The sequence below is a fragment of the Notolepis coatsorum genome (assembly GCF_963971535.1).
Source record: "Notolepis coatsorum genome assembly, chromosome: 12".
In the NCBI taxonomy this organism is placed as follows: Eukaryota; Metazoa; Chordata; class Actinopteri; order Aulopiformes; family Paralepididae; genus Notolepis; species Notolepis coatsorum.
The window spans coordinates 18483713-18497926 of NC_140176.1; the positions used below are offsets into that span (position 1 = coordinate 18483713).

The 14214-nt window shown below is 46.3% G+C and overlaps 1 protein-coding gene across 1 annotated transcript; it reads left to right on the plus strand.

The window, feature by feature from the left end:
• Positions 1–1428: 1428 nt before the first annotated feature.
• Positions 1429–11559, plus strand: chpf2 (chondroitin polymerizing factor 2). The gene is made up of 4 exons (XM_084326727.1): positions 1429–2753; positions 5426–5990; positions 8444–8626; positions 9419–11559. Exons 1-4 carry the CDS (start codon positions 2464–2466, stop codon positions 10697–10699), a joined length of 2319 nt encoding a protein of 772 aa, XP_084182853.1. The 5' UTR covers positions 1429–2463; the 3' UTR covers positions 10700–11559.
• Positions 11560–14214: the final 2655 nt, after the last annotated feature.

Consider the following 14214-nt stretch of genomic DNA (forward strand, 5'->3'; position numbering starts at 1 on the left):
TAAGTAAAGCATAAGGCTAAGGGAGAAATCCCTGAAAGAAAACCGCACTGCCTTGTGTGTGTGTGTAGGAATACGCAAAGGTTAGGTCCTCACCGACAATGGGGTTACCTGTAAGGAAGGGCATCCGAGGTATAAAAATGTGCTACAAACCAAAAATGATGACTCCAGTGGTGTGGAGTCATCGCCCGTCCAACCTCACTGTAGTGGGAAAATAGGGACGTAAAACGAAGATGATGATGATGATGATGATGATGATGATGATGAAGTACCATCATTGTCCATTGAAATAAGCCCCGCCCCTCATGATTGGAACCTGTTTCTTTCTTTATTTCTTTCTTTATTTTTTTAAATCTTTCCCCCCCCTCCTTTTTCCTCCGTTTTTTCTCCCATCCCAATGTTAGTCGTTATGCCAATTCCCAATCCCCTTCCTGGTCGCTGCGCACCTACCCCCTACGGTCGGTCTGGGAGAGTGGAGGCTATCACATGCTTCCTCCGACACATGTGTAGCCAATCAACCGCTTCTTTTCACCTGGCAGCGTGGACTCTCACTGAGAGGGTGTAACGTGTGGAAGGATCACACTACCCCCCCTTAGATCCTTTCCTCGCTGAGCAGGCGCCCCGACCGAACTGTAGGAGTCGCTGTTTACAACGACCAGGACCCACCCACCGGCTTTCCCACCCCTAACACTGCCAATTGTGTTAGTATGAACGACCAGCCAAGCTGGTAGCAATGCAGAGAGCTGGGCTCGATACCAGTATCTCCTGCGTTGGCCCGATTGGAACCTGTTTCTAACATGCTTCCGATCACCCTTCCTATGCTCCCTAACATGCTTCACTATCACCCTTCCTATTCTTCCCATCGCCTGTCCTATGCTTCCTAACATCCTTCCTAACATGCGTGCCATGCTTTCCTACAGTATAACCCTTCCTATGCTTCCTAACATCCTTCCTATGCTTCCTATTACCATCTAGTGTTAGCATGCTAATGCTAATAACTATAATTGGAGAGTGGTCAGTGTGTGTCGTCAGTGTGTTTGTGTGTTTGCTAATAACTATAAGGAGAGCGGGTCAGTGTTTTTGTGCATTTGTCTGTTTGTTCGTCTGTGTGTCCAGTGTGTTGCCTGGTGGAGATTTGCGCTCTACTGGGGGGGGGGGGGGGGGGGGATTCACAGTGTCAAGCCAAAACGGCCCAAAATAGTGTGCTGGGTAAAACTATTCGATTCATAGATTTAATTACAGACATAAGGTTACAGTGTGGACTTGTGTGTGATTGTTCATGATTTGATTTGTAGCAATGCTTTATTTCTCTGCTATGGCAGAGCTTTTATTTTGAAATATCCTAACCGGAGGTTCAACCTCTTCGTTCGCTCGCTTGACAACACAGCCGGAAGAAGAACATCATGTCACTCACAACACCTGTCTGCGGAGCTGCAGATGGACCGCTCTTCTGCAGCCGTGGGGTCATCACGGTGCTGCTGCTGCTGGCGGTGATCGGGTGATGATGTGCGGGTACACCAGAGACACGTCTCCCTGCGAGCTGCGGTGCTAACATAACAGTCGATCTTGAGAAAGTCAAGAAACAGACGAACATGGACGACATGATAAATGGGAACAAGAACAAAACGGAGACGATCGTGTCGGTGCTTTTGAGTCAGTGGTCGTGGAAGACATCGAAGAAGGAGATCTCGTCGTCAATAACAATGGACTTAATGGTAGCTTGTTATTAGCGTGTGTACCTGGATGTTCTCCCCATGTGGATCTATTTAAAATACAGAGACGCGGGGAAGATTGCTAACGTGACGTTTAACGAGACACAAACAACCAACGTTGCCAAGTAATAATGAACTTACTCTTTGCTCGCTTTAACACCAAGTAGGTAACGTTAGCTGTACATTAGCTAACCTGGCTAACCTATATAGGCTGATTATTATCAACACAAGAAGTAACATGATTATTCACTGCAAGGTAACATTGCGCTTGCGAGCATATAACTAACTAACTTAGTCATCCGTATGGCAGTGCATGTTATAGCAGTCTTATAACAGTTGATGTTGGCTAAGTTAGTAGTTACTAATGCCACACAAACAAGGTATGTCCACAATTTGTTTATAACCAGCAAAGAGGAGCAACAATGACACTTGTAGGATGATGATAGATAACGGTATTAACCTGGTCCCAGATCAGCCCCCTCTCCTCTGAGTAGCTGCAGCTCTACTGTGTTGCATCTCCTGACTGGAATACAAGCAGATCGTCCTTTAAAAACCCAGCTATGATGAGAGGAAGTGTGGAAATGAAGACATCCAAGATGTGACATATCGATGTGTCATGTGTTACTGTCAACAGATTATTTGCACGTAGCTAGGATAGCAAATTAGCAAAAAGAAATACTTGAATCTAACTTGTGAGAGTCTGGTAACAACACCCTGTTTTTAAAGTCAAGCTTGTCGGGTAGCTTCTATAGCGATGCGTGTCTCCTCCTTCCTGGCCGTGTTCAGGCCTGCTCTGCCCCTGATCCTGGGGCTGTCGTTAGGCTGCAGCCTGAGTCTGTTGATGGTGTCCTGGACCCAGGGGGACGCCGACGACTCCTGTGGAGATGAACTTGGCAACGGGAGGCTCTTTCCTCCTGACAGCCACAGTAGAGGAGAAGCTCAGGGGGATCATTCAAGGGATCATGGGGGTGAAAGCGAGGACTTCCAGCCCCGCGTTGTGCCCTATCACAAGGACCCAAACAAGCCACACAAGAAGGTCCTCAGGTGAGTGTTGATGAAGCCCCCCTCATCAGTCAAAGGAGCTGGATGGAGGTGAAGCCTGTAAACATGACACCACACAGTTGTGCAAAGTCCTACACTCTTGCTTTCTTTCTTGTAGGACATTGGCAATTTGGGATACTCTCTACAATAGTGTGTACAAAATATGTGCTACACAGCTCAATTCAATCTCTGCAGTGCTGCAAGCAAGGTGTCGGGGACATATATGTTTTCTGTTTGTTTTGTCTTTAGAAAAACGTAGGTTATGCAACCAAACCACATTGCAACAAAACCTTCCAGTAAAATGTGAATGAAGCAACTTGTGATGTTTGCTGCAGAAGATGCATTACATTACTGTACTCAGTACTGTATATCTTAACTATACAGTTTCTTAAATCATGCTCAAAGTGGGGTCCCCAGCCAAATTAAGAATTTGTTTAATTTCATCCATTAGGAACACAATGACAACATTTCCTCATCTGCAGACGTATAATTCTGCGATAAAACATATCTAAAAGCTAAAATCTTATCAAATAGGGGTATAACTCATGTCAGTTTAGGGGTCCATGACCTGAACAAGTTAGAAAACCGCTGTCTTAAAGGACTAGTCTTACTCTTAACAGACCACTGTTTATTTCAGTGCCTAGTATTTACGTCTTTTGTTCACTCATTTAATAGGCTTAAATCTTAATCTCTTGCAATAGCCTAGAGCACCGACTACAACAATTGAGGTTGAACATTCATTTCACTGTGTGTAGATAAATAGTGTACAATTGATGTAGTTAGAAGCATCAAATACACTTCATGTGCAGCCAGGCGACACATTTTATAGTTAAACCTTTTAACCGCAGAATGCATAGGGTTTGATAATCTTCCTTCTCATGTCTCCAGTTAGCTGACCTTAGCTCTGAAAGCTGCTTATTGGATGGGACCGGTTAGATATAATTGGTAAACGGTCTGAAGAACCTGCTTGTTTAATGGTTTTAGGATGTTTTACGGACAGGAAATCATCACGGAGGGCTGGAAAATGAAACTGAATAAATCAATCCTATATATTATGAGGTTGGAATGGATGTTGGTATTTTATGATAACATCATTATCACTCATAACTGTTTATTGTAAAAGCGAGGGCTGTCCCCGTATGAAATAAATTCGTAGTCGACTGATTTTGTCATCTAATCAAGTTAGTCTGTTTTAATTGACGAATCTGTAAGCTGCTTTTCCCACCATTGAGTCATTTAATCAGGCGTGCCGTTTATTGCTAATCGATTTCACCCATGGTTATCTGACATTCATGCTTAGCCCATTAGACAGACAGCCAAGGGTCCAGGAGGTGCACTCCCTCAATAAAGGGTTTAATTTCTACGTGGGTTTCTCCCGGCCGACAATGTCAGGAACCGGTGTGCACGGTGTGTATCATCAACGTCTTCCTGGTCAGAACAGTGCCAGGCAAACTACGGTAACTTCACAATTGTTAGCCATCCAGCCAGAAACCTATACAATGAATCCATGCCCAAGCTTACTATGCAACAGTGATGTGTCAGAATGACATCCAGACATTTATATTTGAGAGGACTTCTTTTAGTCATGGTTTGTTTATCCATAGAGCCCTGGCATTATACATACATATATATATATATATATATATATATATATATATATATATATATATATATATATATATATATATATATATATATTATATATATCAGCTCAGAGCAGTTTGAGCAATGACTGGGTCACATGTTTTGACGGGTATTGCTGATTGGCTCAAACAAACACAGCATCTTTAGTCTTTAATGTTTATAATACAGCTATTTGTAACATTGCCAAGCTTTGCTTTTTATATTCTGTATTCAAATGATACGCTTGAGTGTGTCTGCATCAGAATACATGTAGATGTGTGTTTGATATCCTCTCCCTCTCCCTAGACTGTGTATTTGATATCCTCTCTTTCTAGACTGTATTTGATATCCTCCCTCTCTATGTCTAGACTATTTGATATCATCTCTCTCTTTCTCTCTCTTTCTAGTCTGTATTTTATTTGATATCATCTCTCTCTTTCTCTCTCTAGTCTGTGTATTTGATATCCTCCCTCTCTATTTCTAGACTATTTGATATCATCTCTCTCTTTCTAGACTGTATTTTATTTGATATCATCTCTCTTTCTCTCTCTCTAGTCTGTATTTTATTTGATATCATCTCTCTTTCTCTCTCTCTAGTCTGTATTTTATTTGATATCATCTCTCTTTCTCTCTCTCTCTAGACTGTATTTTATTTGATACCCTCTCTCTCTTTCTCTCTCTCTCTAGTCTGTATTTTATTTGATATCATCTCTCTTTCTCTCTCTCTCTAGACTGTATTTTATTTGATACCCTCTCTCTCTTTCTCTCTCTCTCTAGACTGTATTTTATTTGATACCCTCTCTCTCTTTCTCTCTCTCTCTCTCTCTCTAGTCTGTGTATTTGATACCCTCTCTCTCTCTCTCTCTCTCTCTCTCTCTCTAGTCTGTGTATTTGATATCATCTCTCTCTCTCTCTCTCTCTAGTCTGTGTATTTGATATCATCTCTCTTTCTCTCTCTCTCTAGTCTGTGTATTTGATACCCTCTCTCTCTCTCTCTCTCTTTCTCTCTCTCTCTAGTCTGTGTATTTGACGTCCTCCCTCTCTCCCTCCAGGACGCGCTACATCCACACCGAGCTGGGCATCAGGGAGCGCCTGCTGGTGGGCGTCCTGACGTCGCGCGCCACCCTCAACACCCTGGCCGTGGCGGTGAACCGCACCGTGGCCCACCACTTCCACCACACCTTCTTCTTCACGGGCCTGCGCAGCCCCAAGGTGCCGCACGGCATGACGGTGGTGGCGCACGGCGACGACCGCCCGGTGTGGCTGATGTACGAGACGGTGCGCCACCTCCACCGGCACCACGGCTCGGACTACGACTGGTTCTACCTGGCGCAGGACGACACCTACGTGCAGGCGGAGCGGCTGTCGGAGCTGGTGGGCCACCTGAGCGCCGGCCAGGACCTGTACATGGGCCGGGCCGAGGAGTTCATCGGCGGCGAGGAGAAGGCGCGCTACTGCCACGGCGGCTACGGCTACCTGCTGTCGCGCAGCCTGCTGGGCCGGCTGCAGCCGCACCTGGACACCTGCCGCAACGACATCCTCAGCGTGCGGCCCGACGAGTGGCTGGGCCGCTGCATCATCGACTACCTGGGCCTGAGCTGTGTGGAGGTGCATCAGGTAAACCCGCTTCCCCCACCTCTCCTTGATCGCCTTCACTCATCTTCCCTTCCTCATCCCTCATTATTTTTATTTTTTTTAAGATTTGTTTTTTTTTAGCATTTTTTATTTGGGATAGGACAGGCAGAGGAAAGTTGGGAGAAGATGTGGGGAGGACATGCAGCATAGGTCCCCGGGTCGGATTCGAACCCCAGACGCTGCGATTGCACTGCGAGCGCAGCTACGTGGTGCGCCACCGTGGCGCCCCGTCATCCCTCATTCTTAACCCCAACAAACCCTCCCCCCACCTTTCCCCAAAATGTCACGACACCCTTATACCTATGGCCCCCGCCCCTTCCAGTTTTGAGGGTATAAAGATGTTGAAGATCCGGTGGGCGCTCTCTCTTCCCGGGTGTCGTAGCTAAACACTCGATGGAGAGTCATCCAGCCAACTCTGACTATTTGTATTGATACTTTATTTTTTTTATCCACTTTTTCTCCTTATGTTTCTATTTTCTTCCATCCCAATTTCGCCTCGCCAATTCTCCCTTCAATTCTCCCCTCCCCTGTCTCGAACGTTGCTAGACCATGCCTCCCACTGGTCGGCTGTAGTGAGGACAGAAGCCTTGCATCACGTGTCCCCTCCGGTACACGAGGAGGCGGCTGTCGCATCTTTTCACCTGCACAGCGCGATCTCTCAGTGGGGAGGAGTAATGCGTGGGAGGCTCACGCTGCCCCCGTCACTTCCTGATTCTGCTGTACAGGCGCACCAACCGACCTGTAGGAGTCGCTGTCCACAACATCCAATCCCCACCCACCAGCTTTCCCACCCCTAACACTGCCAATTGTGTTAGTATGAACGACCAGCCAAGCTGGTAGCAACGCAGAGAGCTGGGCTCGAACCCAGCATCTCCTGCGTTAGTGGCGAGCGCCTTGCCCACTGCGCCACTTAGCCGCCCTTGTATTGATACTTTGACTGAGTTAATAAACTGTATTAACCAGGTCTCTTCTGACTGAGTAAGTTATTCAGCTTCGGCTACTTTCCACCACAAAACGCAACACGAGGTTATGATGCATGCCTCGGAAATAAACATGTTCTTTTACAGGGTTCCCCCACTAGGTTATTAAAAAGTCTTATAAATATGATTTTGATAGGTCTTACAAATGTATTGGACTATGAAGTTACTTCTATGTTGCGATAACTTCTCTGTATCTTGTTTAAATGTGTTTGGGGGAAATTAACATTTTGGTTGCCTTGGGTTAAATTCATGATATACCATAGGTTGCCGGCTCTATTTGTCTATGGAGAAAGTCCCCTTCTTTGCAGGGCTATAACTTTTTAAATTCTATTGCTACATTGCCATTATTAGGGCCCATTCAAAGTCCTATATGTATTGTTCATTGTGTAGCAACGTTAAACTTTTTCATTCACATATTCATAGTAAAGTATGGTCTAATGTATAAGTATGTTTTCATCTCTTTCTGCAGCTTTCTCCAGAACGTGATATATAGCCCCAAATGCATTATATTGATGATGAAATACAGTTTGATGGCAATCAGCGCGATATAAAAAATTCCAACTAGACGTACTTCTAGAAGTTACTACACGTCATCTGATGTTGACCGGATGGGCGAGGGGGCGTTTATAATTCCGTGGGCAGCGTTATACCAATCATCTAATGTGGGTCAAATGTTGATAATAGCAGTTAGTATCGAAGACGGTAACGTTACACGCTGAAACTCACCCCAGTCTCCGCGCGCCGTTGGGCGATCATCGTAGAGTAGAAATCTTATCATTATGGGATATATTTTTACCCGGTCCATCTCCAGCTTGTATAATGGTATATACGTCCAAATCATGTTGTTTATCGAGTTATTGCCAATCGATCACTGTGTAGCGTGACGAGCCAGAGTCCCATGACCTATAGCGAGCGCCCGGAAGTACTACGGACGTCTAGCACAACCTCTATGGCACATCCTGTTTGGCGATTGCGCCGATCGGCCACCAGATGGCGCTCCTGAACCGCCAGAGAGCTCAGTGGGTCCTGCTGGTGGATCTCAGGCCAGCGGAGGGGACATATGAATCAGATCGCAGATTTTTGAAATATTGATATAAGGACGCTGTACAGCGTCCTCCGGCAACTTGAGCATGGCCCGCAATGACGTCAAAAGACGTTTCATGGCAGTCAAAGTGTTAAATGTCAATACGGTAATAGCCCCCCCCCCCCAACAATTCATATGGAATTACTTCTTTCATAGTCATTTTCCATACTTTTTTTTGCCAGTATGGCCGTGAAATAGGTATTGAATTCTATTCAAAGTGGTCTTAAAAAGGTCTTTATATTTAACTTGTTGAAACCTGCAGGAACCCCCTGTCTTATGTCCTGTCGTCTTGTCAATGCAATCCGCTTGTCACATTTCACGAGGGGAATGTCCCAACAAACCTGTCTCCATCCCTCCACTGTGGCCCACAGGAGATGACCTACCGCTACTTTGAGTTGGGGAAGAACGCAGACCCAGAGCGCGAGGACAGTGTCCAGTTCAAGAACGCTTTCACGGTCCACCCCGTGTCCGAACCCAACCTCATGTACCGCCTCCACAAGCGCTTCAGTCAGATCGAGCTGGACTGGACCTACCTACAGATACAGCAGCTGCAGGTTTGTGTTCTTCTGTCATAGGGTCTAATCCAATGCAATTACTCACACGGCGTATTGCATATCAGAAATGACTATATGCCTCTTGGGGGGGGGGAGGGAATCACCAGAGGCCCCACTATACGATATTATCACAATACTGGAGTCACAATATTGTAATATCGCGATTTATTAACTTTTTTTTATCTAATAAGATAACAGTCTCTGTTCACCTTACTCCAATCATTTTTATTGCAGCAAAATGGGATTGTCAAGCATTCTTTTTAATAGTGATACTTGGCGTCAGTATAACCATATAATATCGGCACGTGAAACATTGCGATATATCGATTATTTTTTTTACTACGATTATGAGTCCTGTGTGTGCACGTCTTCTCTCTCCACTGCATCGAGCTATGAGCCCAGGCAGAAATTCCTGACTAACCTAATATTTATACACGCCATAGAGCCAATAGGGTCGGGTATTCTGCCAAGGCACGGGGTGCGACATTCCAATGTAAACCCCACTCTAAATTTGATCTGCCTTCTATAACGTACCAGTCAATCCTTTCCCTTTACATTAACGTATAAGTCTACTGATGTTGCCCCGTAAAGTGTTGTGTGTATTAAAGGGTGCAGTTTACTTGTACTACAGGCGATTTTCCCCTTCCCAGAGGGGTTGAATGTTTGAGGTAGGCAAATGTTTACCTGGGTTCGACGAATAAATCCCTTTTTGATGAGAATCCTATCCTGCAGTAGACATTATAATGTATGTATTCATGCGTGTCTTTTCTCTCTCTCTCTCTTATTGAACAGGTGCAGATCAACAATTTGAGCGACTTGACTCCGGAGGGAAAGGCCGGGGCCACCTGGCCCATCGGCATCAACCCTCCCTTCAAACCCAAAACCCGCTTCGAGGTCATCAACTGGGAGTACTTCACCGAGGAGCACATCTACTCGTGCACCGACAGCTCCCCCAAGTGCGAGCTGCGGGGCGCCGACCGCGCCGACGTCAACGCGGTCCTGGAGACGGCGGTGGACCGGCTCAACGAGCGCTACCAGCCCCAGCTGCGCTTCCGCAAGCGCCGGCTCCTCAACGGCTACCGCCGCTTCGACCCCACGCGCGGCATGGAGTACGTGCTGGACCTGGCGCTGGAGGCCTACACCCAGAAGGGCCACAGTCAGGTCATCGGCAAGCGGGTCAGCCTGCTGCGGCCGCTCAGCGCCATCGAGATCATCCCCATGCCCTACGTGACGGAGGCCACGCGGGTCCAGGTCATCCTGCCCGTCAGCGCCCGCGACCAGGACTACGTGGGCAACTTCCTGGACATGTACGTGATGAACACGCTGGACGCCCACGACAACGTGCTGCTCACCTTCCTGTTCATCTACGACCCGTTCGACGCCCAGCGGGTCAGCCAGGCCGACGTGTTCGCCGGCATCAAGGCCATGATCGGCGAGGTGGAGAAGCGCTACGGCGACGTGAAGATCCCCTGGATCAGCGTGAAGACGGAGGTGCCGTCGCAGGTGAAGCTGATGGACATCATCTCCAAGAAGCACCCCGTGGACACGCTCTTCTTCCTCGCCAGCGTGTGGACGGAGGTCAACGCCGACTTCCTCAACCGCTGTCGCATGAACGCCATCAGCAACTGGCAGGTCTTCTTCCCCGTCCACTTCCAGGAGTTCAGCCCGGCCATCGTCTACCGCGGCGACCAGCAGCCCTCGGCCGCCTCGTCGTCCTCCTTCGCCTCGGAGGCGCTGCGCGACGGCCGCTTCGACCGCCACGTCTTCGAGGAGGCGTGCTTCTACAACGCCGACTACATGACGGCGCGCACCAAGATGGCGGCCGACATCCTGGACAACGAGGAGCTCCTCGAGAGCATGGACGTGTACGAGATCTTCGTGCGCTACTCGGGCCTGCACGTGTTCCGGGCGGTGGAGCCGGCGCTGGTGCAGAAGTACGTGCGGCGGGCGTGCAACCCGCGCTTCAGCGAGGACATTTACCACCGCTGCGTGCTCAGCAACCTGGAGGGCCTGGCCTCGCGCTCCCACCTGGCCATGGCTCTGTTTGAACAGGAGCAGGCCAACAGCACCTAGAGGAGCCCTGACGATGGCCTCGGGGGCGGGGGGGTGTCCTCTGCCTGCGTGAGCCTCCACCACTCTGCCCGCCTGGACGTTATAATAATAATAATAATGAGACGAGAGGTTTCATGTTTCACTTGTGAACCTGTTGCTATGAATCCACACGTCGTGTCCTGTCCTCCTACCCTGCATTGACGAGTGATCGGCAGATGATGAATTGTGAGTCGTGATTGAAGGCGTCGCTTCCTTTGAACTCTTTAGACGAGGACCACGGTGTCAGCGGAGCTCTGTCGGAACTCGTTTTTACTGCCATAGACACGTCGTTGTTGTTGCATAACGAGCAGAGCTTAATACTGCGGCAGTTTCCAGGTTCACACCTGAGGTCACGAACGAACACGGTCCACTGATATCGCTAATGTTTTATCATGACGACAAAGAGAGGGGGAAAAAAATAAACTTGAGCCATAACGAGTCTTTTCTCGATGAAGACTTTGACGATACCGGAATTAAATGGAAGCCATTGACTGTTGGGTCATTTCTTTTTACATTTGTGTTTTGTTTGTTTCTTTTTTTAAGGATATTAAAGAGTGCCATTCCACTCAGACTAGTTTCCTACATTCATATAACTCGTTCACTGTGGACACAAAAAAGTCTCATTTGGAGCCGAATGTCGAATACTATTGCGATGTAAACGTGTGGAAAAGCGATGTTAATGTGTTATTGGCAAAGGCTGAAGAGAAGGCAGACATCTGTGGTCAACACTAACACTAGTCTGAACATATTCCATGTGTTCAGTATTCTTCATGGCTCTCTCCTCAGAGCTTTATTGCTTCTCTCCAGTACAGTCTGTTCTGAAGCAGGATGCCCTGCGCGTCGTCTCCTCGCATTAAGTCAAGGTTTTCTCCACCCCTCCCCGGGCCTCCCTGGGTTTTGGCTGGAATTCTGTACACACATGTCTTTGGGGGAACAGAGAGAGAGAGAGAGAGAGGGGGGGGAGGGAGGGAGGGAGGGTCTTGTCCACCAGGAGCTGAATGAGCCACTTCACACACAACCTCCTCCCCCCCTCCGGTTCGGGGAGGGCGGGTTAGAGAGGCTCCGAGAGCCGAAATGCCCTCTCCAACCCCTCGTGTGAGCGAGGTCGGTCCAGGTTTTAGTGAAGAAGGTGGGGGGAGTGTGGAGTGAAAGAGGCTCATTCTGAGGCGGGAGCGCGGAGGTTGTCTCTGGAAAGCCTCCACCTGTTCCCTCTCCCGTTGAAGTCTGCGGACAATACGTCGCTTGTCTTCCACCGACAAGGAACGTCTTGCTCTCACGCTGGACACGTTAATCACGAATGACCTTGAGTAGAAAATCAGCATATTATACCTCTATGTAGAATGATAAGAGCAGTGTGTAACATTATACCCTTTAACCAGGTGATGTGTACGACATGCTGACACTCGTTTAGGGATGGGCCACGTTGGTGGTCAAACAATAATAAACATGTAACATGTACATGACATGTGAGCTCACTCTTGAGGAGTGATGCAGAGCAGCTCTCTGGACATGTAAACTCACTCTGAAAAAACATTAGAAAAAAAAACTTTAAAAAATACTTAAAGGGGAACTATTTTACTATTTCTTTCACTATTTGGGCACTTTTACACAATTCCTGTGAGTCTATGGAACACCTCTGTAATATATATTTTTTTTTTATTCATTGTTTTGTATTTCTAATCAAGTCCTCAAAAACAGCATTTTTCTACCTCAAGATCTCGAGCCGTTTTGAGGCTGGGCTCCAACCACTGTGTGCAGCTCATCATGTACCTGATGCCACACAGCCATTATCATGCAGCGGTGTCTCTCTGACATCACAAATCAGCACATTTTCAGATGACTCAGTTCAGTGAGGGTGAATATTGTGAGAGGAGAATTGGAAGAATGCGCCAATATGAGAATTAGAGACATAGATCATATTAATATAAGTTCACATAGCTAGGAAACAATGCTAAACACTCAAAAAGGCCATTTATAAGATGGTTCCCCTTTAACTATTTTGTGTAAATAAAATGGAAATGACAGAAGAAATAGCCCCCACATTACATAATAAAATTAACACTGAAACTAATGAAAACATTTCTAAATTATAAAAAATTATAACTATTCTTCTGCTATCAGAAGAATAGACCGTCAGGAAAAAAGTTTTTACTTTTACTTTTTAGTACATTTAAAAGTAGAAACTTGTGTTTTTAGCCAGATACTCTGACTTTTACTTGAGTTAGACTGTAGAGACTGTACCCATACTTTCACTTGAGTATAATTTCTGGGTACTTTTTACACCCCTGCCTGAGAGACGAGGACAGACCCATAGCACTTTCTTGCCCCAGGCCCCCTAGTGGCATGACCTGGCCATGCTAAAAATGAAGAAAGGGGATTCTTCCTCCGATACTATTATATCACAATGAAAATAGTCAGAAAAAAAACATATGACACATAAGATGTTAGCATTTTAGTTGAATGTGACTTTCTTCAGTTTATGTGGTGTTTAAAGAGGCCAACATGGGAAATGGGCTTACCGTCTTCACTCGAGATAAGATCAATATAAATGTCCTCTCTCTGTGATGGCTTTCTACTGAACGCACAGAGAGGAGATTGGTATCTATTTTCTTGTCTGACTCTGGGGAAGACGGTAAGTGCATTTCCCACAATGTTGGTCGTGTTCTTTAAGACAGATTTCCAGATACACTGGAAGGAAGCCAATGGCAGCGGTGAAGCAGCAGAAGATAACGACCACGTTTTTCAATAATGAAAGATTATGAAAAAAGAAGGGCGCCTTGATTTTTGTATCGAGGCAAGAACGACTCGGAACCCACATGTCAAAAACACTGGTCTGGTGCTTTAAAGGAACACTCCACCAAAATCATTCAGTTCTGACCGAAGTTGGCCTACCATGCAAAAACATAATCCCAAGTAAATGTTTTATTAATTTAACTAAACCAGCCACTACACTCATCACTGACGATTAAAAAAAAATTAATAAGAATATTAACAAGATAAAAAAACAGATTATTATTCAATCTCTTTACACATAGTTATTACTGGACTACCATAGTTATTAGTTCTACTACCCTGTTGGTCCATGTCTCCCCCCCCCCCCCCTGCTTTCAGCTCCTCTGGCCTGATGTGGACCTGATACAGGCTGCTGCTAAACTTGGATCTGGGCCTGTATGCATGAAGAATTGGGAGTGCTGATCTGTGGTCAGTGCATCTCTGAAGTCATAGTGAAATTCAATGGTATAATGTGACCTGACAAATTAACCTGGATCAGTGTTCTTGTAGATTTTTAGATCGGATACTGACCTGGGGCCTCATTTATAGAATCATTATTTGACTTTATACTAGATTCCATTGTATGGTCATTTCAAATAATAGGATTTTTAATGGAAAATTATACATAAGTGTCGGCCTACACAGCATTGGTGAGGATGATTTAGCTTTTGATATAGGCTACACACTTATTTTTTTACATCAGATAACTAAATATATGCCTACTT

Bases quoted from the DNA above. Each gene is read 5' to 3' on its own strand.
- chpf2 (XM_084326727.1), top strand. From the start codon at position 2,464: ATGCGTGTCTCCTCCTTCCTGGCCGTGTTCAGGCCTGCTCTGCCCCTG. The intron at 2,754-5,425 runs GTGAGTGTTGAT...CTCTCCCTCCAG, and splicing joins CCACACAAGAAGGTCCTCAG to GACGCGCTACATCCACACCG. The intron at 8,627-9,418 runs GTTTGTGTTCTT...CTTATTGAACAG, and splicing joins TACAGATACAGCAGCTGCAG to GTGCAGATCAACAATTTGAG.